At 39.8% G+C, this 25,492-nt stretch overlaps 1 protein-coding gene across 1 annotated transcript in view; it reads right to left on the bottom strand.

Annotated features, from left to right (window-relative positions):
- LOC146613001 (neuropilin-1a-like) overlaps positions 1 to 25,492 on the bottom strand; it is a 94,997-nt gene that overhangs the window by 20,139 nt on the left and 49,366 nt on the right. The window contains exons 6-10 of the mRNA XM_085377923.1: positions 20,393 to 20,559; positions 8,186 to 8,341; positions 6,998 to 7,142; positions 2,302 to 2,477; positions 1,631 to 1,786 (exon numbers count right to left, since the gene is read on the bottom strand). Coding sequence (XP_085234049.1) covers positions 1,631 to 1,786; positions 2,302 to 2,477; positions 6,998 to 7,142; positions 8,186 to 8,341; positions 20,393 to 20,559 — 800 coding nt within the window. The remainder of the gene's footprint in view (positions 1 to 1,630; positions 1,787 to 2,301; positions 2,478 to 6,997; positions 7,143 to 8,185; positions 8,342 to 20,392; positions 20,560 to 25,492) is intronic.

Raw genomic sequence — 25,492 nt, 5'->3', positions numbered from 1 at the left:
TGAAGCGTTTTTTATAAAAAGCTACAGGAAACAGAGCGGAGAGGCTGACGGGAGCATCTAGATCTCCGTCTGCAGTAAATCAGCAGGAGTCTGATGGCCAGCTTCGCCCTCCGCCCTGCCATCTGGAAAACATAGAGGAGGATGTCGCACCAGCAGGGCCAGCCGAGGAGGGGAAGAAGGGTCTCGAGAGCAACGACATGCATTTCCTTTTTGCAGATTGGAATTACAGTTATGTTTACAGAGACAGAAAATTACACCAAAATCGTGACTTGTTATGTTTTCTGTCATCTAAAGGACAAAAAGAAAAAATCCCAGCAACGTGAAATATACTTAACAACTTAAAGTTACTTGTATATTAACGTTTTTATCGGCTTCAGTTCAGGACTACACCCTGCACTCTGTTCTAGAGCAATAAAACTTCATTTAGTTGCAGCAGTTTTGTGGTGTCATTAAGCCAAGAAAGTGCTAGAAAGCCGATCGATGAGGGAATCAGTAAGGTATGACCACTAATATTTTTGTAACACAGACGTATCGACACGTTTGATCAATACGCGTCTTAGAGGCTCTGGTGCAGAGAGAAGCGAGGGACCTCGGCACAAAGCTTGGGCGAATGTGAAAAATAAATAAATGCGTGGGTGGTCGAGCAGCAACTCCCGCCGCACTTTTTTTGTGTCACCGAATCCTGCTGTGATGATTTCACACCCCCCAATAATGCCGCTTCAGTTTTTTACCCACAGTTCTTCTTTCTTCTTCTAGCCTGCGTTTATTTAAAGTACACTAAAATGATTCGCTTCCATAAAAACACAGATTTCCTGATGGAAGTTTTGTGGAGCTCTTCAGACAAAAGCATCCAACAAACACGGACCAGCAAACAGAGCTCACATGAAAAGCCGTCTATAATTTAGGTGATTAACATTTCATTCCAGGAGCGGCGCTGTGTCGTGCAGAGCGTCTGTCTGACGGCTTTCAGGAATTAAAGACGTCTGTAAGAAGATGTTTATTTCATGTCAACAACTTTTTTATCTGCTTTCCTTGTAATTCATTGCCTGCTTCACAATGCTGCCGAATGAGACACGGGGAGGAATAAAGAAAGAAGAGGAATAGAAGCCAAAAGAAAAAGTAAAACCACTTTCATCTGATGTGCACACGTGGTCCTTTCAGATAGCCTCGAGCACCACCTTCAGATGTGCTCATTTGAAGTCATATTAAGCACATTTAGTCACAGTCTTATGGTTCTGTGTTGTTTTTGAGTTTTGGATTCTCGTTTAATCGGATCGCTGTTTTGATTTAATTATTCCAGTCATGCTGAGCCTCAGTTCTTTTGATATTTTTGAATTTTTGTCCCTGTTTGGATTTAATTGTTGTTTTGGTGATGTGCAGTTTTAATTTTTAGCCTCTCGGGCAATTTCCTGACTGTGTTTCCTCATTTCTATGTTGGCTGTCATGTCTTTGGTCATTTTCTGTTTTACTCTGTCTTTGCGTGCGAACTAATTAATCTGCATCTCAAACAGATAAATAGATGTTGTTTTCAGCACTCACGTTACACAACCTGACCTTCTGGCTGCCAGGCACCGCAAACACAGACTAATAAAAAGTGACATTTTGCTGTTACATGTGTAAGTGAGCCAACCTTGACCCTGGTGGTGTTCTCCTCCTTCACCATGGTCCACTCCTCTCCGTCCAGGCTGTGGCCCACCTTAAACTTCTTCATGAAGACGTTCCTGTCACGGTGTTTTCCTCCTTGGATCACCACACCGGTCACTGTCTTGTCCTGGCCCAGATCCACCTGTGAAGGAGCAAAATACTGTCTACACCTATGATCTGTGATAGATTATAAAAATGACAAAGACAAACTGTGGTTTCATTTAAAAAGAACTGGCTTGGATTGGTGCGGACAAGTGGTTTCCACTCTGGGGACTGGGGTCTCTGCAGGTGGGAATCAGGATAATTTGAGAAATCTTAAGACTATTTAGATATTTGCTAGTCAAAATGTAGATATTTTTCTTGCCTGATGCTTCCCATCTGAGTGGGGAACAGGAAAAATAAACTGTATACTCTATTTTAAACCGTTTATAAAAGCACTCGTGGCCATATGAGTGAGCAGACACTGTCTTCATATCAAAGCATCACCAGCCAGAAACTTTGGGAAGCACTGTTTCAGTTAACAGTGCAGCAGTTAAGGATGTGCTTGTGGCTGCTGGATGCATAACTGAACTTTCTAACACTGTAAACAAATAAAACACACATGAGGTCATGATCTGCCTGTTTCATCTCTAAACTCAGCTGTGTTTGTGAACCCACCTGCAGCCACTCATTCTTGAAAGGCTGCTTTGTCGACTGTCCGGTCCAGCCCGACCTTCCCGTCAATAAACGCGCGTTCTCGGCCACCCAGCCCCGGTCAGCGTAGGACGAGGCACTGATCTGAGCATCTGAGATCTGGCCAGACACCATCCCCAACATCCCTGCACACGGGTAGTCTGTACAGCAGGAAAACGATGAGCAGACAGTGAACAGTGGGTAGGAAACTTTTGAAAGGCGTAAAGTACGATAAGAAATGCCACGGCCATCATTATCTTGTCACTGCTTAAGTCAGCGGTTTTAGTTGAGGCCCTCTGGGTGCTGGAGCAGTGTTTAAACGCTTTGGTAAAAATATCAAAGAGTCATCTTTAATCCCCAGCATGGGTTTGTTTGAATAAACGAGGAATTACTAAACTTTTAGTGTGTGTACGCTGCTGCTCTGTAGACGAAGCAGGGATTCAGTATCCTTTTTGCATAGCACCAAATCACAACAACAGTCGCCACAAGGGACAGTAAGGTGTTTGTGAGAAAACCTATCAGCAAGGACTTTGTGATGTTGGGAAGAAAAAACTCAATTTTAATAGGAAGAAATCTCCAGCAGAGATGATGGAGAAACAAGACGAAATAGAGGCGGATGGAGAGATAAGACAAAAATGCAGCAGTGGTGTATAAACAGGTGGGGAGTGAAAAGACGTGAGTGGAAAATAAGTGCTCAGTGCATCACTTGAAAGTCCTCCAGGAGCCTGAGCCTTTAGCAGTGGATATTCAGGGTCACCTGATCGAGCTCGAACTAAAAACTTTATCAAAAAGGAAAGCTGTGAGTTGAATCTTAAAGAGGGTGTCTGCCTCCCGAGTCGAGCCTCTCTGATTCTGAGGGGCTTGACTATCAGCAACTATTCTCCTTCTTGTACGCAAGCACAGATTTGACTTCGCGGGTATGTTTTTCCGAGCGTCTTCTGTGGATTGAGGCACCAGCGGGATTTCAGTCTCACGCTGACTCCATAATATTGAGATCAGGGTGATTGGAGCTGCCACAACATCTTTTTCAGGACTCCTTGTTAATTCTTTTTGACTGCGACTGTAAGTTTATGGTCACTGACATTAAACAGAATGAAAACGGGCAGATTAGAAAGCTCCCTGATAGCAACATGATTGTGATGGATAAGAACCCAAACATCCAAACGTCTGTGTCTCAGCTGTGTTCTTTTTATATTTCTCCTGCCATTACTGATGTTACTATCATGGCTGGATATACTCCAACACCTATAAGACAAAGGTTGTTAGGTATGAACACGTCTGTGCCCTCTATGTTCAGGCCAACATTAAAGTGAAAAAAGAGGAATATGCCTCCTTCTTTGTGACTGTTAGATCCAAAGCATTCATCGTGTTGCCGCATAGTAGGGCTGGGCCATATCGTACCTTTCACGGTAATACTGGTATAATGTCGGGCAACGATAAGAAAATGAAATATCGCGATAGAATATGGGCAAAACGCGCATGCGCAGTGCCTTTGTTTTCATAAAAAGCAGAAAAACCATGGCGGTGATGGAGAATGACAAAAGATAATAGCTGAACGAAACGGATGAACCAGAACTGGTTTGTAAAAATGCTGCAACTTCAGTGGTGTGGAACTGGTTTAGCTTTCGTCCCTCAGATTCAGATACACAACAAAGCACTATTTTTGGTAGAGCATGCTAGCGGGCCGTCGCTATTACCGTGTTGTTTGGAAAATACGACACACTTAAAATCAATCCTTTGATTTTTCTGAAAATCGACAGTGCCCCTTATAATCCCGTGTGCGTTATGTATGAATTCTGGTTGTGTTTACTGACCTGGAAATGATTTTATGTACACGGCGCTCGAAAATCTGTCAAATGTTTTTAGTACGACTTTGCTAAGCTACGAAGCCGCACCGCTTGATGGATTGTCGGTGCATTACGGCTACCGTAGGCAGGAGCCTCGCGGAGTGATACGTACTGTGCTTCAACATAATATTACCGTATTGTGTGTGTATAACCTCTTTTTAAGTTTTGTGGATATTCTACATGGTTATGCTGAGGATATGTCGGCCAATTTCCACCGGAAATGCCTTTTGGTTAAACTGTCAGCAAGGAATTTGCATTTGCACTGTTACATTTTTATATAACTTTAATGCACACAAAAAACAGCTGCTTGTTTAAGTGAAAACACATTGATGTTTTGGGTTTTTTTGCATTAATAAAGTTGTGGAGTTGTAAAGTATTTTGTCTAGTGTCAATTATATCGTCAGTTATATCGTTATCGCAAATTTTCAAATATATATTGTGATAAATATTTTTGGTCATATCGCCCTGCTCTGCAACATAGTCTCAAGTACCAGCTAGATGATGAAAAATGATTCGGGATTTAACAGATCCTCAAGTATGAAGAGTTACCAGACACCAAAACACTGCAAAGTTAATACATTAGGACGAGGAGGGGGAAGTTGTCACAGTGGAAATGATTTTATTTTCTCTTGATGAGCATGAAAGGGGATAGGAGAAATTCTGCATTCAGGGTAAAAGTTAATTTAGTTGCATTATACACTTGACAGCACTTTGCCAGATGATACCGAGCCTCCACTGAACACTCCACCGAAATAAATGAAGAGGCTGCATTATTCATGCAGAGTTGGTCTAAACAAAGCTTTCTTTCAGCACATAGAAGGCTTGGAAAGTTTCACTCCTATTGCAGTGAAGTCAAGTTGAGTTTTAAAAATGATTTATATAAACCAAAATGACAAATGTGCCTCATTAAGCAAAACCGGACGGATCTCTGATTCAAATGAAGAAGGAGAGAAAAGTTTACAACTACAAATCTGCCTCACATCATCAGAGGTCAAGAGGCGGCTCGCAGCAGAATCTTAGCAACATGTTGGAGGTTTAAAGTCTCGCCTCACGGGCATCATGATGCTGACAGACTCATCGACGTGTGTGAAAAACCTGCGACCTTGAGGTTACAGTACAATCTGTTCAACAACCGGGCCAGGCTGCTTTTTCGAATGCTTCCATTTTCATTACAGTGTTTAAGTATTGGAAAATATTCTGGGATAATGACTGGATAAGCTTGCCTGGAATGTGAACTCTTAATAATACTTGCACAGCATGGTCTAGTCATTGCAAGGCTAAGTTAAATCCATTATCCACAACAAGCTAGAGCTAATATCCGGGCCCAAACAGTCATGATATTTGCATTTGACAAATGCTCCCACAGTTGTATCTGCCGTTTAACAACAACAACAGCTCTTGGGGATGTAAATTCTTGCACAGTGTGAAAGTATAAAGCTATTCAGACTCCTTTATGGAAACCTCCTACAGGGCTGCCAGTGTGCGTTTTGATGTTGCTGAGCTTATAAGAACCAAATGTCCTCCCAGGGACAGCAAACGATAACGTGCATTCATGTTTTTATCACTTCTTTAAATTGCGAAAATGTAGATAAAAACTTTTGTGCTCTGAAGTAAATGATGGCTCTGCTTCAAGTGCATTACCTGCATACAGCACACATATATACTCTCCAAACTGCGTCACTATATCTCCTGAATCACCTGTCCGGCACTCTATATCCAGTTCTCCAATGAGTAAGAGCCTGATATCCAATTCATGAGGCCCTCCTACTGAGAGTTGTTTGTAGCACTTCAAGGACTGAGGTTTATGTAATGTTAGGGGATGAGTAATGAGGCACCATGATTTTCCTCTGCTCCACTGTAATGAATAACGGCATCCTTCTGTGGGAGTTTGCGCTCGCTTTGGAAGCAGTGATTATTTTAAATCAACAGAGAGCGGCGGGGGTTTCTCATCCACAAAGCGAAAAGATGTTAGTTTGAGTCATGATGAACAAAAGTGAGGAAAAAGTAAAAGGAAGAAAAAAGAACTGACGAGCTGGTGAAATGTTAGTCATTTCTTTAAGAGATCAGTGGCTTTTTGTTTTTGCCAATTAGTGCAGTTCCTCTAACGGTCACTCGAGTTAGACTATGAGTAAGACTCGCATCATAAAACGCTAACTTTACAGCAGAAAACACTCATGATTACAGCCTGTAATCACCACCTTCATCACAACTTTACCCTGGTGGATTTTCAAAAGCTTAAAATTTACTAATTTTCTAGCACATTCTAGCTCTGAAACAAGGCTGCGGGGCTCTATCCATCTTTTAAAGAGAGGCTATGTTAAAAATTTCAGCTCAGGTTTGGAGAAGAGCACGAATGGTCTATAAAAACAGGAAAGAACTGAACATTTTTCTTAATTAAAATTTCGTAAAACATTTAATAAATGATAAATCTTTCTTTTTGTGTTTGGGGAAAAATGCAGAATATTTGCAAGAGATTACTGAGCATGGAGAAAAATTATGGAGATGGTAAAGTGAGCTGGAAATTTCTGTATATACAGTCTGTTTGGCTTACTATATTAGAAAATAGGGAAAAAAGCAATCCAGTGAGTATTAGCAGATGCATACGCTGCATATGTATATGTTAGATAAGGGGGAAAAAATGATTACATTAAACTTCATTAATCCCCGAGGGGACAGGGAAAGTTAATTAAGAAGAAAATGTATGAATGGAATATGTAAAAACACGGACTTCAGCACTAACGGTATGCGGCGGAGTAGCTGTGGAACATAAATCTATACATCAGGAGTTGAAGCTGGGAGTGAGGTCCCACATCAGTATGTATGAGTTTGTGTACCTGATGTTCTGCAGCCGTAGATCTCGAAGCGCATACAGATGCCTTGCTCCCAGGACATAGGGCGGATACGAATGTAGCGAGCCAGAGTGGGTTTGGGAAGATGGCTGTGAACTTCATCTGTGGGGTTGTCGTTCCCCAGAAAGATCTAAAAATACAGGCACAGGAGAGCATCTGTTACTTTACTCATATTTACCCACTTCAGTCGGGCCGCCGCAGTGACTGATGGGTTTAAAACTGTGTGGACTGTTTCCAGACTGGCTTCCATACATGACTTTGGAACTCAGGTAACGTTAAAGAAATGCACAAATGTTATGTATGCATGCATCACAGTTACTCCTAAATTAGGTGATTTTGCCGGGAGAAAGATTAAAGCGTGAGGGCGCAGGGGATGGTCTTTAAATAGAAGGAGAAAACCTGGGCAAAACAGCAGCGCTGGCAGGAATGTTTACTGCTATTCATCACAGTCGCTGCTAATCAGTACAGCTATGCACTGTAACACTGTAAGTGTTTGCTACTCCCACCAAAAGTGCAAATAAAGCTTCTGCTCTGGCTGCTAGCATCTCCACGATCGACAATAGAAATGAGTGTTTTTCCCAATAATACAGCTGCTACTACAGTAACACCACAGCTGCCTTATTGAAAATTATTTATTCGTTGCACATGACTACAGCAAACTGTTTTGATACTACTGGTACAACTGCCTGAGCTGCGGCCTTGTGGTTATGCAGACCTTTAAGAACTGAGCTTTCAGTGTGTTTTTGCATGACTTTGGATGATACTGTACTATCACAGTAATTAGAATTCGGGAAAAACAACAAATAACACCTGAAACAATAAACCACGAATGTTCAGCGTGATGCAGATTTAGCGTAGAGTAGACGAGACTTTCTTTTGAAGCTTCGTGTTACACAGTGTTTGTCAGTATGTTGCCTAAATTCAGTCCCTAGAAGTTTATTTCTGCACCAACAACTTCCAGTGCCAGAATAAATGAATTCTAAACGTGTTAAAAGAAGTGGGATGCAAAGCAGACCTTCAGTGCACACTTTAGTTTAGGCATGCAGCCAGCTGCTGTAGCCTTGGAAAACATTGATTCAGCCATTTACCTCATTGATTAGAATGCAGGGTCCTTCATTACTTGTCAGCATTAGGTAGATGATCATTGTAAGAGAATAAGTGACTCATCATTACCTTCTGCTTTGAGCCGTCCTTCACGGCGACCCAGTCCTCTCCGTTGGAGCTCAGGTCCACTTTGTATGTGCGAACGTAGTAGTGCTTCTTGGTTTCTTTTGAGATGGCACCCTGCGTCCCGATGGCTTTGACGAATCGTAGGAACCCCAAGTCCACCTGTAGAGACAACAAAGTCCAACGACTGAATTCTACAACTGTAACCAAGTGGAAATTACAACATTCCAACATGCCGAAACCCCAGACTGTCTTTATGTATAATCTGTGGCTGATAATGAGAAATATGAGACCATTAAGAGTTGGGTTTGAAGAAGATTTGCCTAAAAATTGTAAACTGTTACTTATGTGATGGATAAACAGTAATAAAAAGCAATCAGTAAAGGTGAAAAAAACATGTGAATACAGTACATAAACAGTGGAAATGTAAATGCATTAAGGTTGTTGAAATGGGTAAAAATCAAAATTAGCTAAAAATGAAATCGTTTTAGAAGTATTGTACAAACTGTTAGAAGAGTAAAAGTAAAAAGTGTGTGGGTGAAAGCCGTGGGGGACATCAGAGACAAAAATATTTTAGGAGCGGCGATTAAAAGAGTGGATTTGTGACAGAAAATCCAACAGCAGATGCTTTTCCACTGAACAACAATTACTGTCAAAGAGCACTTAAGCAAGGAAATGAAAGCCTGTAGATTCAAAAGTTCTGAGTTTTGAGGCCCGATTTAACCCCAGTGCACTCAAGCATAAGATTGTGTTTCTTTGGGAACAACTTAAAGTGTCAAAATGTGCCTGTAGTGAAATAAAGCAACTTGTTTTTGCAGAATTCTGCAGGTTAGTTCTTGTATCTTGTAGAAAATATACAATAAGGACATAATATGAAAGCAGCACTGACTGGATAGGCTACAGTGTCTTGCTCTGTTTTACTTGAGGCATATGGGAAACAAGGACTCAGACCTCATTAATAACACTGTGATTCATCATTAACTAGACGGTGAAAAATCAGAGGAGGATGCTGGAGAGATATGCCACCCCATTTGTAAACTCAGACACATAACCTAATGAGAAAGAGTTTACAGAAACTTTAAGCTGCCACTTGTTTCTATGAGTAAAATGCTGGCAAGTGTTATAAGTAATGAATACTCACTTAAAGACAGTGAGAGGAGGCATCGATGGCTGAAATCATCTCTCGTTTTAGCTATTAATCCCAGAAGTGACTTCAGACTTTGACGTTTCTTTCATTTATTGTTTGATTGAATTTGACTGTTAGACGCATGTCAGAGCTTTCTCATTAACAACAATGTAAAATTTCCCCACGAAGTAATTTAGCATGATACACGATTTACGTCTAAAACTGTCCGCACGCCTGACAGTGTGTGTTTGTAGGAGCTCATGACTACTTTTATGGTCGTCAGTCTGCATTACTACTAACTAGTGTGTGACATGCGGGGTTGGTTTTAAGAGATTGTGTTAAACCAACAACTGAAAGCAAAGAATAAATATGTAACTCGACCACGGGCGGGCTGAGGGGCATGTCAGCTCGAAGGGAATTAACAGTAAACCGCTGTATTACTCAAACCTACTACAATAGGTGCTGAAGATGTTGTTTGGACTAAATAGCAAAATAAAGACCAGTCAGGAAATATAAGGAGTTAGCTAAAACACTTTCTTTTTGGGAGCTGTCTTGTTGTTAACAGTAAAGTTCTTGATCCACCTTGATCTAAATTCCCCTTTTCTGACACTTGAATTCTTAAAAACTGAGACCTTGGCCGACAACAAGGCGATTTGCAGTAGCAGTTTAAAAAAAGCATGATGTGTCTGGGGCTTTCTCAGATTGACTCTGAGGCTAGACTGACTAAGCTTACTGTCATGTGTCTGAGTTAAATTATCCAGTATAGCAAACAACGACAAACTTCCCAGAAATCCTAAAAACAGAAAAGAATGTGAAATGAAAATGATTCAATTATGCTTGAAAATCCCCCAAATGGGAACATAATATTGAGTAACTCAATTTTTCCTTTTAACTAGTACAGAGTCTGTTCTGAGAGATTGTAACTATGACGTACAGATGTCCTTAACGTGCACGCAGTCATTAAGTTTATAGTTTTGACAAGAGGACTCATGAAGAAACGCTCACTGAATGCATGCGTGTGATTGGTCTGTTCAAATGTGGCTGCACAGAGTGTGCAGACCTGGGGTTGTAGCTTTCTCAGGGAATAGCTAAATTGAGAGATAAGGCGCTTGGCGATAAATGTAGGGTAGGATGTAGATTTAAATTAAATGTGGTTTAAAGGTTACACATTTTTTTGCAGCTGGAGAATAGAAAGAATCACTTAAAGCTTTGACATATAAAAAATAAAAGTGGCTACGTCAGATTCACGACACCTGCTGTAGGGGCAACACTGGCCACACAGAACAAATTAAAACATAAAAACAGCTCATCCAGACAACTTCAGATTCAGCACCGTGCTCGCAACGATACAGAGCAACATGTCCAACGAGTTCGAAGAGGATCAGATAAGCATTTGTCGACCTAAACAGACAGTAGGACAGCTATATGCAGATTTCTCAAATTATTAGCAAGAATCTCAGAAGCGATCATCTTTTTTCAACCACACATTTTACTCGATCAAAACGGATCTCCTGGCAATACGTTTCCCCCAAGTTTCTTTCACGAAATTATGATCTAAGGGCTAAAAAAACAGATAAAAATAATTTTTCAGATGGCGGAAGTTTTTTTTTTTAATCTCAATGCAGCACAGCAGCGTCCAGAAACACGGCTGTTCAAAGTGCTGAAAAAGGAAACGATAAAAAAGGAGATTAAGAAGTGATAGTTATCATCAAAGAGAGCAGCAGTGATAACAGAAAGCCTCACAGTGGTCTATAAATGTCCACACTAACGCTTATCTTAAATTAAGATTTCTTATTTCACCAACACACAGATTCGTGTTCGTCACATCGAGTTTCTCCAAAGTTTGGAAACGATTTAAATGTGTAATAAAGACTTTCTATGGGGCTTCCATTTAATTCCTCTTAAACTCAGTCGCTTGTTTGTTGAGTTTCTAAATTATCAGTTGCATACCAAAATACACTCTAAGCTATATGTGGGATGGCTATAATATATGGTGTGTAATTATATTACCATAGAGACACTGCAGCTGTGATATTGTACATGGGAAGACCCCAGAAGTCAGGATTTGACTTCTCCCACTGTTTCCTTTTAAGGAGAAGAGCAGAGAATAGCTTCCCGCAGGTCTTTGTGGGATGTGTAACTGACAGGGAGACCCCTGGGAAACGATACTTTGCGGGATTACTTGACGGCGCTCCCAGCTCTGTTCTCATCTAAATTCCCACGAGACGTCTCACCCACATACACTATGCATACTGTATGTGACCGAGAAGATTTACACAGCAGGTTTTTGTTGTGAAATCACAAACAAGCTACCAGATCTGCTCTGACTTAAGAAGTGAAGCAAGTCGGGGAAGGTTAAGTCAGAGGGCACCCTTAATTAAATGGAAAAACTGATACCAATTTAAAATTATTAGGAAATGCATAATCCTAAAAGAAGATTTGTTTTAATAAAGTTTAAAAAAATTGCTAGTGCTGAAAGGATTTTGAAAATATTAATTTCTGCTAAACTATCAATAGTAGGTGTCACAGTCATTTCTGTGTTTCTGGAGCTGTGATTTTGTACTTAATGGACACTCCTATACGGAGAAATCTATCTGAGATTTTGCCACAGCAGCCTGCAGTTAATGGTATGGTTTCTTGGCCAGGCATCCCGTAGAAAGGAGATTTCAATCTCAAGAAACTTTCTGATTAAATAAAGGCTTAAATTAAGAAAGGCTGGTCTTGTAATAAAAACAGAAGTCAGTACACTGGGAGGTGAGGAGGTAAGTCGTGAATACTGCGTGTAGGATAAAGACCTGATTCAGAAATAGGAAAAAAGGATTCATTTTAGAGTAACTTTAATGTTAATTCTAGTGTAACATAATAGATATCAATACGTTTTGTAAAAACCTGACTTGAGAAATCGACATATTCTCATTCCCAACTAATCATATTATGGAAACGTTGCCATTTTTCATCATAGTTTTACACAAAAAGTGCCCCTTTAGTGTCAATTTCCACTGTGAGGGAGGAAGTACCAGAACCTACAGTAGTTTGCAGTAGTTGGTTTTTGGAGTGGTGGACGGGACAATCCCACAGCCTCCAACCAGAAGACAAAAGTCCGAATCCTGTCTGGGATTTTACTTTTGTTTTGACTTTCGTAAGCCCATGAAAGTACATGGTTTGAATTAAAGTACACCCTTTCACAACTTTAATCACATGTTAAAAGGTAAACTTCTATCTACACTACAAGTGACTTCATGTCCTGCAGTGAAAACACTGCCAGACCACTTTTGGCTGCGGTCTCATTGAGTCTGTATCTCCGAGGGACTCGTAATGAACTCCATCTGGTGACCATGCATGTTCAAAAATGATGCTACAGCATGTTAAAATATGATGTCTGTGGGTCCTGACCAAACATCTTGGGTATAACAACGGGTTGGAGGGACTGCTATTTCCCTGTAGTGCTAAAGTTTCTTCTGTGGCGAAAACAATATTTGACACAAGAGCTTTTAAAGAAAAGGGAGACCGTTTACTTAAGATTAAACAAAGTGTTTCAGGAAAACCATTTACAGCCATCCTTTGGCCAGCCATTGCTGTCATTACATGTTTTCTGCAGCGGTCGGCCATAACTCCATTCTCCAGACTTCCTCCATCAAGCGACCGAGGGTAATTGCTCTTCCATCTTCTAATTATTCAACACTTGGCAGTGCCTACCATTTATGCCACAGAAAATGGTCACACTTAGAGCTTTTTAATGAAGGGAACAAAATGCAGGAAGGGGACATAACTCGAGCTGAAGTGTGGCTAAATGAGATTGAACAGAAACTCTGTTACTTCCTGCCAAAACAGGATACTGCTTTTAGAGTGATAGAGAAAGACTGAGCCTCAATTACTCCATTGTCATCTGAAGTTTTTAGTTTTTACTTAGGAAAGTGGAGGCCTGTGGTGATGCAGCTGATTGCAGTTTGTTTTTATGGATAAAAAAGATAATTAGATGGTTGGAACATGTGGAAAACTACACAACGACCTAAATATTAATTTTATTTTCATATATTTAGCATAAGGTTTTGTCCATACAGCTGATATTTTATTAGGCTGATTATTTGTCAAATCAAACAACAATGAGTAACACGTTTATTAGCTACATGCTTGTTTAGCATGTAACTAAACAAGCTACATGCTAGCTTGTTTAGCTACAGCATGTAGCTTCTTTAGCTACATGCTAGCTTGTTTAGCATGTAGCACATCCTTACCTGTTTTGAGCTTAATGCTACATGGATAATATTGGAAATCAAGGGCTGCCTGGAACAGTCGGAGAAGACGGTCCAGTATATGAATACAGAATGACTTAAAAAGCAGTGCAAAACTGATGCTGTATTTACGGTAAGGAGTTGCAAAGAATTTTATTATGGCCTTTTATATTCACATTATATTCAAATGTTGAAATAAAGCTGCATCTGTTGACGTCCAATTCCACTTCTTAAGTTATTTTGTTAGTTTCTAATTTTAAATATATTTCTGGAACTACAGGGTTTCCTTCTAAAATAATAAAATAACAGCGAATTCTCATTAACTGCTCATTGATTTTCATGCTGCGAGGAAGTGAATTTGAAGTGATGTCCAAACAGCTAAAATTCTACTATTAAATTATACTAATGCTGCAAATAATGCTTTGCAAAGCTGTGGCATGTGGCTTGCTTTTACAGTGTTAAAATCATTAAATGGCAAAATCATTAATGGCCCTAATTGTTGCTGGAGGGGGGAAAAAAGTCACTTTTAAATGTTTTTTGTTTGAATGCAATTATGCATCTGCTGAGTGCCATTTAGAACCACGGGATCCTTAAAATCATATTACAGCATGACTACTTGGCATTGCTTAAAAAGAAATATATTTTGTTCTCACTGTCCAACTACGTCTTTTTTCTATCTTTTCTTCTTCTTTTTTTTTTTTAGCAGCCTTGGGTTTCCAGTCAAAATGAGCTAATGAACAGACTAATTAGATCTACATGGTTTGGGGGCATTATTTTCTTTGATGAATGATTGACATAACTGATGAGAACATCACCTTTTTTCGACCTCTCCTCTCTCACTAATTGAGAAATTATATTTATAATCAGTGCAAAGGCTCTTCAGTTCGTTCATCACAACTTTTGGACACATTTCTATGTTAACAAGTCTGACGTGCACTGATTATTTGTCTCGGTTAATGATATTTCCCAGGTTTGGAAGTTCACTGTGGCATTCCTCCAGAGGTCTGCTCTGGATAGGCCGACCCGTTAACATTCTGTGGATGATCTTTTGTCTTTCCGCTTCCCTAATGCCCCGGTTTCAGTAACACACCTCACTTGCGATATGTCTAAATGAGTTCTACAGATGCTCTTCCTGGTGGCGTCAAAGAGATCCTGAAGACAAACAGCAGGGGTTCTATAAATACCTGAAGCCAGGAGGGGAAGGAAACCTTTCCTGGGTTTACATCACTGCCCTCAATAACAGGTCAATTGCAAAGATGCACCTACTAACCATGTTTCCCATATGGCAAGGAAATTCAACACGACTCAAGAATTTCCATTTACCATTAATAACTTTTTGTTTTATTTATGAATGATTCTTATTTCAGACTTCAATATAACTGCCTTGGAATTTTTCTATTAATAATAGAGTAAGTAGTAATTATAAGAATTAGGAATGTATCGAATACATGTTCGAGTACATGTTCTTAATATGCTCAACATATTGTTTGTAGCTTTTAATTATTTAATGCTCTGCACATATATAGTGCCTTTTAATCTCAAGTATCCAACAAATTACTTTGGTGCCATTTAAAAGTTGTTTTTAAAGCTCATTTGACTGCAAAGTTCCTGCTTGGTTAATTTTACTGCAGCACAAGTAAAACTTCAGTATTTCTTCTTGAGCAAATGTGGTTGTAGGAGTTGGGCCTCATTTAATTGCAAATATCCAGCATGTTGATGAAATGGGTCACTACGCGGCACTGCAAAATATGATTACATATTTATCATACAGCTAGATAATGAGCTCATGGTGTGTCGCCATCCACACCGCCACCGGGTAACATCACCCCGATCACATTATGAATAGGAACCTGAAAATAGTATCAATAAAATATAAATGCCTTTAAATGAATAATAGAGGTGTTTGCAGTGGTGGAGGCAGGCATGCAAGAATTAACTAAGTCATAATTCCTTTTTTTCAAATAAGATGAATTGAAAGCCGTAAGGCAAACCATGCTGTGCAGACTTGGCCACGCACCACACTTAATCAAATAAAATGGGAAAATTCTCCTCACAAAATCAAATACCTCACAGAGTCAGAGGGGCGAGCAACAGCATTGGTTTGGAGGCTATAAATCACCGTGGCAGGGGGATGGTCTGCCATTTCTTCATGTTTCTTTATGTGAGCAACGGATGAACACACGTGCAGAAAGCTGCTTGCACACACCAAACTGGACCTGGTAGCTTTCAGAGTTCTCAGAGCTTTCTGACACAAGGAGTATCGTCACCTCCTGCAGTACCTACAATCAAACTGCTCTGAGATGGAAACACAGGAGAAGCAATGTTGCTGAAAAGGCATATTCAAGCCAGGTGTTTTGTTATCGAGAAAAAAACCCTGCAGATTTTACAGATTAATTGATGGGAAAAAGAAAAATGCCAGTGTCTCTGCACTGCAGCTGCACAGATGGGTGTTTGTGTCAATAACAGTGAGCGACATGAATTTTTCTAGGCTCAGATTGTCAGCAGTACCTCCTGAAGCCACCATGCTGCCTAAAAAGCCTACATTACTAAGAAAGCTAAGCGCCATTTTCACAGTGTGTCAGTTAATAATTATTTGATTAATTGCACTCGTGTATAACATCACCTGAACTGACGCTTCAGGCTTGTTCTGCATTAATTGTGCAAACTTCCCGGAGAGGTGTCAAAACAAATTTGTTATATCAGCAAATTTTATGTTTTAACCTTTAATGAGATTAGAACAGTATTTTTGATCACTTGTATCAAAGCGACCTTTATGCATTTTCATTGTTAGTCCATGCAGAAATAGCTTTGCATGAGTCACAGTTTAGTATTGGTAAACATTTGGTTTGAACATCTGGTGGGAGGGTCTTCTGTACTCTCAGTGAGCTGTGTAATTACCATATTAGGGAAATCAACTCTCTGTGACATTTTTCTCAATAACATTCTTAAGTTATCTATGTGACTTATATATCATGTTTACGTCAGATCACTTTTGCAAATATTTGATGTCTTGATAAATCGCGCAGCAATTTGAAGTTTACACAGCTACATTTTTGCCTGAAAACATCTTAAAAGTTTATTTTGTGACCCAGAAAGAATAATATTAAAACTAAATAGCTGCCGCCATTGTTGGAAACTGGAATTGGCTGGGCCGCGCTATGAATTCTGGGACAGGTTGGGCCACGAAGGATACACCCAACCTATCCTTCAAATCTGGGGAAAAGGAGGACACATTTCTCAGCTGCATTTGGAGGAGTCTTTGAATTTGGACAGCCTTGCATCGCTGTCACGTAATCGGCCTACAAATGCTGGACACAGCTACAATGCCGGAGACTGCTTCTTCTTCTTTGGTGTTTAACAGCAGCTAGCATCCTTGTTAGATGCATTGCTGCAATCTTCTGCTTCAGTCCTTTATTACACTCTTAAATCCTACTACTTAATCCTGCGTCTTTCAGGATCTTACAAAGCTTCAAATGACGCGTTGACTATTAAATTAGTCGTCGACAATTTTGATATTTGACGTAATCGTGACTAGTCGACTAATCGTGGCAGCCCTAGACATCATACGGAGCCAAGAGTTGAATAAGATGTCTAAAACAGAGTTTTTAAACCTTAATACAACTTCACCAATGTTGCAGCATAAATGTGACAGAAGCATACCATGTTCTCTTTAAAGAGAAATGATTCATTAAACAACTGCCAATTTCTTCTCTGAGATATTAAAATTAGCATCTAACTGCACAGAGGAGTGTGCAATAAAACAAAGGAAATAAATTAAGCAATACACCACACATACATATTACTTATAAACAAATTGCACTGCCATTGTCTGTCCACTGTGTGTATAATAAGTAATCTGCACCGTGCAGATGGCAGCCTTGTAATACTTTGCCCAGAGGCTCAGAAACAAACCAGTTCTCCTCTGCAGGAATATTATCCTCCATCTATAATGTTAGTAGATCTGCCACAGTGCATATGTGGTTAAAGTGACAACTGTTGCCAACCTAGTCTTCTTTGGTGATTTAAAACTTTAGTGAAGGGAGCTCATTGTATTTAGTTAAGAGTCAAAAACAAGTTAAATCTGGTAATTTTTTCCTCAATGGAAAAAAGAGATAATTTCTTAGTAAATCTTCTAAGTTTCTATGTTCATTTTCAAGTAACACAATATAAATGAGATTTTCCAGCAAGACTGACCAACAAGATGATGCCAAGTGCCCACTTAATGATAATAAACCTTAAAGGTCAGCTAACAGTGGAGCGTTTCCGAGTCGAGTGTGAAGCGGCACAAATGAGAATCAGCACCTCCAAGTCTGAGACCATGATCCTCATGCAGGAAAGGGTGGCGTGCCCACTCTGGGTCAGGGATGAGTTACGCCACCAAGTGGAGGTGTTTAAATATACGGGTGTTGTTCAGGGAGCGGGAGATTGACAGACAGATTGGTGCTGCGGCTGCAGTGATGCAGGCACTGTACCGGTCCTTCGTGGTGTAAAAAGCGATCAGATACTGGTAGATCTTCATCCCTACCCTCACCTATAGTTGCAAGTTTTGGGTAGTGACCGAAAGAACGAGATCGTGGATACAAGCAGCGGAAATGAGCATCGAAAGGAGCCAGATGAGGTGGTTCGGGCATCTGGCAAGGATGCGTCCTAGGTGAGGGAGGAACCCCCGGGGCAGACCCAGGACACGCTGGAGAAATTATCTCTCTCGGCTGGCCTGGGAAAGCCAATGCATTTATAGTTGCTCCTGCAACCCGGCCCCAGATTAGCAGAAGAAAATGGATGGATGGATGGAAACCTTACAAAAACTAAGAAACATATAAAAGGGGCTTTAACTCATTAACAGTGCATTTCCAAGAATCTTTCTACTTTGTCACTAAATGAAACATCCTTCAAAGTAATTGGTACCATCAGGAAAAATAAATATTTAACATCTCTTAAGGCAAACCTTTAAATACTACATATTTTATGTCCTTCATATCCTAACATCTCAGAGGGCTCAGCAATGAGCCACTACCTAAAACAAGTCCCAAGACAGACAATAGAGGGCCACTAATACTAATCCACCGCTGAGGCCGTCTTCCTGTCTGCTTCCTGTTGTAAGCCTCACAGGAGGGAAGTGAGGGTCTGCTCTTATTGCGAGGGGCATTGTGAGTCTTCCTCTATAAGTTCCTGTCCCGGACAATGGGACAGTGCTGGACTCTGGCCGCACCTCAGCACTGGGACTGTTTATGTGAAGTAGATTTTGTTTTTATTGGTTCAACCCTTATTAGGAAATTCACAGGCTGGTTTTGTTTTGCAATTGCTAATTATAAAAAGGTCCCTTGAGTTTTACTAATTTGAGCATCTGTTGGGTATGATACTTTAATGGGTTCTAATATGAATGTAAATAAATTAGATTTTAGTTCCTGTAATCATAGTTAAAAACCTAAATTTGATTTACCACATTTTTCTTTAGAAAATAAGGGAAAAACAGCTTTTGTCCTGAGGACTCACACATTTGTGGCTCATCTCACCTTGTTTTTGTATTTTTCCGTACAAAAATAGTACCTACATTTATATTGATATGTTTAAAAAAAAGTAGGCTTTGACTTGGCTGTCTCTTAGTGAAGGCAACACAAAAGAACTAATGGTAGCTACAGGTAAAGTGATAAGCTAGCTGCAGCTATTTTTAACCCTTAATACTGTCTCTCTGAAAAAATATCAGGTGGTGAATCAAAATTTAGATTATTTTATATGCAGAACAAAACAAGTAAGAAATAATAATATATATTTTTTCATGATATGGGGGGAAAAAACAACTAAAAGGCTTAGTATAGTAGCTACAGGGTAGCTGCTAGCTTAATTTTCACAACAAGTTAGCATAGTTTTGTGGTATTTTCATAAAATACCTACTATACCGTGGTAAATAACTGCCATTAACCATCCTACAGCATTAGTTGTATATAAATCTTTAATCTGGGGTGGCTGTGGCTCAGGAGGTAAAGCAGAAAGCTTGGTGGTTTGATCCCCGTCTGCTCCAGTCTGCATGCTAAATATCCTTGGGCAAGAAGCTAACCCCAAGTTGCTGAGTTTTAGTTAGAAAGCACTTAGATAGGAAAAGCATAGAAAAGTGTTTGTATAAATGGGTGATTGAGGCAAGTTGTTTAAAAGCATTTTAAGCTCTCAGAGTAGATAAGCGCTTTATAAGAACCAGTCCATTTACCAATCTACATATCATCTTTAAGAATACAACCACACACTAAGCATTAATAGTTTCTCCTCACCAGTTTATATTAATTTTATGTCAAATGTTCCACAAGCGTGAACAAATTGATCAACTATTGAACCAAACAAATTTACCCAACAGTTCCATCTTCTTTAAAGGGTCAAAAAAAACCAAACTTCAACACAAGAATGTTTTTGCTCCTTCATTCAGGGATTGCTGGATGCTAGTTTATCAGATTTCACTATGAATAAGAGATGTCAGCTGTGCTGGAGAGGCACGCTCCAATGAATAATGCAGACTGGTTTATTTTTTCACTGTCGAGTGTCCCCATAAAATACACAGAAGTGGTACATATGAGTGAACAATATTCAGACCAGATGTGAGCATGGTCTCAGTGGTACAGTGAAGTTCAAACTGAGGAACACTCTCTTTCCACAGAGATACAAGGATGCTTTCAGTCTGAGATCACACTCTGAAAATTAAGCCAATGTGACATAATTTCAATCCCTCTAACCTATTCTGAGCCTTCAAATGTGGAATTATAGCAGTAATTATCGCTACATTATCTAAAGATATAGACGTGAGTAACTCTAACCCATAACGATAATGAATGATGAATGACAGTTAAAAATAAGGACAAATTTACTCACCTGTATCCACTCCCGCATGTTGTCATCTGAGGGTGTCCAGCCATTTTCCTGGTAGTTAAGGCGGGAACGTTCAGGGGACCAGTTGGAGTTATACTGGGAGGAAGCGGTGATCTGGTCAGAGGAAATTTCTCCAGACTCCATGCCCAGTGGCTCCATACAAGCAAAATCTGACGAGACGAAAAAGACAGAAATCCTTCAGATAAAAAGCTCCACAGCACAGGTATACATCAAAACACCCCCAACGAGAAAATAATCATCAAGTTACTGTTGTGAATCAAGAGACGCATTAATTCTTTTGCCTATAAATTATCATCAGGTTAGATGGGAAAATGTTTGTTTGTCAAAATCATACCAACGGCTTCTATAATATGAGTTTAAAAAGTCTATTACACACATCATTAGCTGGATGAACTGAATTTTTGGTATTTTGCTCTTGCATGCAGTCATTACTAATGGATGAATTTATCATTAAACTCCAGAACCGGGCTCTGAAAGTTAGAGTTATAAATCTGAGTTGGAAAAAAAACAACTACTCAAGTTTGAGTTTGTGTCAGGCAGGAAAACAAGTGAGCCTGAGTGTGATTAGAGTGTCGCCCAGACAATGTGAAGTAGTCTGTCCCAGCTTCCTGCTGCCTGCAGAGAAGTCAGTAAGAGGTCATTACAAAGAGCTGCTGCACTGGTTTGATATGTCTATGCAGCATCCACACATTCACAGGCTATACTCCATGTGCAGACATATGGAGCCAGCAAAATATATAAAAATCTATCTGACTGAACAATCTATGTGTTTTTGCTTTAGTCCAGGCCACGGAGGGTTACTGTGAATCTGTGGAAGCTTCAGCATGTCAAAAAAAGCTATAAAAATGTAACAAAATAGTGGAAAATGGCACAGAAGCAGATGATATTGCTAACTGGTCCAAAGTAACTCAAAATCTAACTATAAATCACTTTACAGATTAAATAAATCCTTGCATTTTAAAACCTGGATTCAGGTGGCGTTACTATTTTCGATAAACACATTTTAATCTACATCTGCAACTAAATTTTGATTTTCTGCTGTGTACTTTACCATCGCTGTGAATCTAATTTTTTCATGGGCCATGTATAGCAATGTTCATTAAAAGTTCTTATTGTAAACGAATGTGTTTGTAGTAGTGCTGTCAGCAATAATCTCGTTAAAATAATGTTAAAGCCGTAACTGCATTAACGCCGCAAATCTCCGTTAGCGAGTTGGCGCGGATCGCCCCGTGCGTGAGGCTGCATGGTGTCAACGCATTAGTACAGTTAGCTCGTTAACGTGTTAGCGCCTGCCAGCCGCACGCACGGGGCGATCCGCGCCAACTCGCTAACGGAGATTTGCGGCGTTAATGCAGTTATGGCGTTATCGTCATTTTAACGAGATTAACTCTGACAGCACTAGTGTTTAGTTTAGTTTACAGTACAACAAGATAGTGCAGTGAGTCAAAGTGACCTTTATTTAGATGGCGACAAAAACAAATTAAAAAAAAACTGAAAAAATAGAGGCAGGGCAAAAAATAAAATTATTAACGATAAAAAAGCGGATAACGGCACTTCTGTTTCTACTGTGTGTCTGTTGCTGCCTCTAGTGGTGAAAGTTTTAGTTGCAATTTGCAGAGATTCTTACAAAATGCATCTTTAACAATGAAAACAAAACCCCTTTATAACCATATAGTGAGGTCGTTGGGAAGATTTGGGCGTTTTCCGATGAATAAATTCGTACTTACTAACACAAAATTTAAATTCACCTCATACCAACAGATTTTTTGTTAATTAATAAATGCGGTAGTTTTGTTGTGATTCACTGCTTTCCCTGCTATTTGTGCACGATGATATACGACGCTTGTCTAGGAACCACTTTTTTGTACTCTGCCTTTAGAGACATATTGTGGGATGCTTATAGTCAAGTGTAGCATACTCATTATACATTCAGAAGCACTCAAAGGAAACTAAATAGTCCATTATAGTGAGCAGTGCGTGATTGCAGACATGGGAAATGTTCTCTTCAAGTATATTTGCTATTCTCAGCTTCTAAAATAATTTGCTGCTTTTCTTTGTGACCTATGATTGTTAAAGTAAAATAATTCTGGCTTTCTGATGTTTGTTAGAGAAAATATTATACATGTTTTGTTAAGTAAATTGACAATAATTCCAATAATAAAATGTTTGTTGAGGTGCTATTATGCATATGTGCTCAGCTACAAACGGATATAAATGCATACAAACCCAAGCAGGCAGCTATTGCAGCTATTGTTGTGTTTGGTTCAGCTTTAACACTCTGTGACTTTCAGTTTTAATCTTTATCAGAAGGATGATCCACTCCTCGGTGGGTTTAGAGAGCTCTGCAATCCGCTGGTCTTACGAAACGGACCAAAAACAGCAGCTTGGACAATGTCAAGCTGCTGTCTTTTAAAGTCTTTTAACATCTGCAGGAAGCTCCTGAGGATGTTTTACCAGTCGGTGGTTGCTGGAGTACTTTTCTATGCTGTGGTGTGCTGGGGGAGCAGCACAGCAAAGGAGGACTCATCCAGGCTGGAGAAACTGATCAGGAGGGCTAGCTCTGTGGTCGGCATGAAGCTGGACACTCTGGTGACAGTGGCAGAGAAAAGGACATTAAAGAAACTGATGGACATTATGGACAATGCCAGACATCCTCTGCACACGGCCATAAACAACCAGAAGAGTCTGTTCAGTGACAGGTTGCTTCTCCCAAAGACAAGAACTAACAGACTTAAAAACTCCTTTGTCCCACACGCCATCAGACTGTTTAACTCCTCCCTGGAGGGGAGAGGGAGGGGAAACAGGAGGACAAAGGAGGGGGGAACAACTAAGCTGTAGTGCCTCTTCACCTCACTGTGCAATACTTTTGTAAATAGTCAACGGTGCAATAGACTCAATACTTGAAATGTGCAATTCACTTGTATTTTTATTTTTATTCCTATTTATTCTATTTATCCCCTTCGTATATTTTATTTATATTGTCTCTGTATTTATATATATATATATATATATATATATATATATATATATATATATATATATATATATATATATATATATATGTGTGTGTGTGTGTGTGTGTGTGTGTGTGTGTGTGTGTGTGTGTGTGTATTATATATATATATATATATAATATTCTGTAACTCTGTAACTTCTGTCGGTGCTGTGCTTTTTTGGAAATCGAATTTCCCAGAGGAACCCACCCGAGGGATTAATAAAGTTCTATCTAATCTAATCTAATCTAATCTAAGCTGCACATCTGTATCTGTTAGGCATGAGTGTCCACTCTGTAACAGCAGGAGAGTGTGGGGAAGGAAGAGGGAGGGTGGCCGTAAAGAAATGTGTGTTTGTGTGTGTGACTGTGTGTGTGGGAGGGCTGTCTGGAGACACAAGGTCTGCCAGACTGACACAAACACACTACATCATTCCAAGTCCCACAAATAAACCAGGGAGAAAGTTTGCTTGCGACATCTCCTAAAGCCTGCAGAAAGCTGGATATTGTGCTCATCATCTTTTATTTATTTATTTTTAAATTGACAATTTTCAGGCCCAAATCCTCCAATTCAGCTTTCCCCAGAAGAATCCTCTTGCCAGAAAATGCTCTGAAACTACAACTAGACCATAAGAAAGCACGCTCATACAGCTGAAACACAAGCTTATCCTCAACAGCTCTCCAGTTCTCTCGATTTTTCTGCTTTCCATCTCAGCTCAGCTCCCGTCTCATCAAACTTATTTTTATTCATGAGACAGCCCCTGCGTCCCCGCCGCAGCAGGTATACGAGGGACAAACATCCAGCCTGTCCCTGTACCCCACTATCTAAAAAGAAAGGATGCAAACTGAAGCCCCCGCCAATGCTTCAGCTGATCAAAAGCTCTGCTGGAGGCCACTGCTGATGGCAGGGACAGAGTGAGAGAAACCCATAAATTCACTGCAGGACGTCAGCATTTGCTTCCTCTAAGACTGTAAGCATTTTGCTTGGAGAAAACTTCTCTGTGGATTGTTTTACGAAACTGAAGCGCAGCACTGGTGTGAAAATCTGCATAAAAACAACATAAAACATTTAAAGCTGTAGCTTCTAATCTGACAGTTGTTTCAAATGTGTGCATTTTAACTGACTGTTTATTCACATTTCAGCTATTTCATTATCTCTCTGACATTATTTACATGCCTGCTGCTTCTCCGACACTTCATTATCCAGACTAGTCTGATTTCCTGATCTTCATTAACGCTGACATATTTTTATTTACAAAGTCAGACTGGCTAAACTCCTTTGGCATTACAGCCTTTTAAAAAGACACCATAAATTTAACTGATAGTTTAATTAAAAAAATCATAATAATCCTAATTGTCTGCTTGTTTTAAGAGTCCACAGAGTCAACTAACAGTAGCTGTAGTGGTGATTATTCCACAGCCTTCGCTCCTCTGGATGTCTCCTTTTTAATAATAGGTAGCCAGGACTTTATTTTGCACCTTGTTCATGAATAACCTCCAGTGCACACTAAAGCTGGATGTTTTTGTCTCCAGTGAGACTGTAAAGCTCTAAAGAATTGCTAATTCTGTCATGTTACTTGCTTTCCCTGATTTGCTTTACTTTTATCCCACGCCTGCTCATGTTACATTTGATTTAATACTCTTAACCTCGTAACAGTGCGCTGTCTTGGGTAGATCTCCATTGAAAAAGAGATTTTGATCTCCAGTTGCTTCCTGGTTAAACAGAGGTGAAATAGAATTAATTTTAAAAAATCAACAACTGTTTCTCAGCTGGTGTTCTCGCCTGTATCACAAGGTTTATTTAGTACAAATCTTTCTTAGTGTCAGAGCAGTTGAGCTACCCTAAAATGTGTCCACGCACCCTTTGGCAACTGTTGAATTACCCCCTGCTGCAGGAGTAGCTAACCCTGGTTGTATAAAACTGCAGAAAAGACAGTGTGATTTGGTTTGGTGAGAAGCTTTGATTCAATCTGCTGAGCCTAGCCGATGGTCTGCAGGCAAAGTAATTTCCCATGTGTATGTGTATATTTGTACGTGAGCCTTTTTCTAAACCCAGGGCTGTTGTCAGACATCCTAAAAAAGAAAATTCG

The sequence above is a fragment of the Diplotaxodon limnothrissa genome, linkage group LG18 (genome assembly GCF_057381915.1).
Source record: "Diplotaxodon limnothrissa isolate DT_005_m linkage group LG18, D_limnothrissa_male_GT1.1, whole genome shotgun sequence".
NCBI lineage: Eukaryota > Metazoa > Chordata > Actinopteri > Cichliformes > Cichlidae > Diplotaxodon > Diplotaxodon limnothrissa.
Note: the sequence above shows the minus strand (reverse complement) of the source record. Positions and strands in the feature narration are given on the sequence as shown.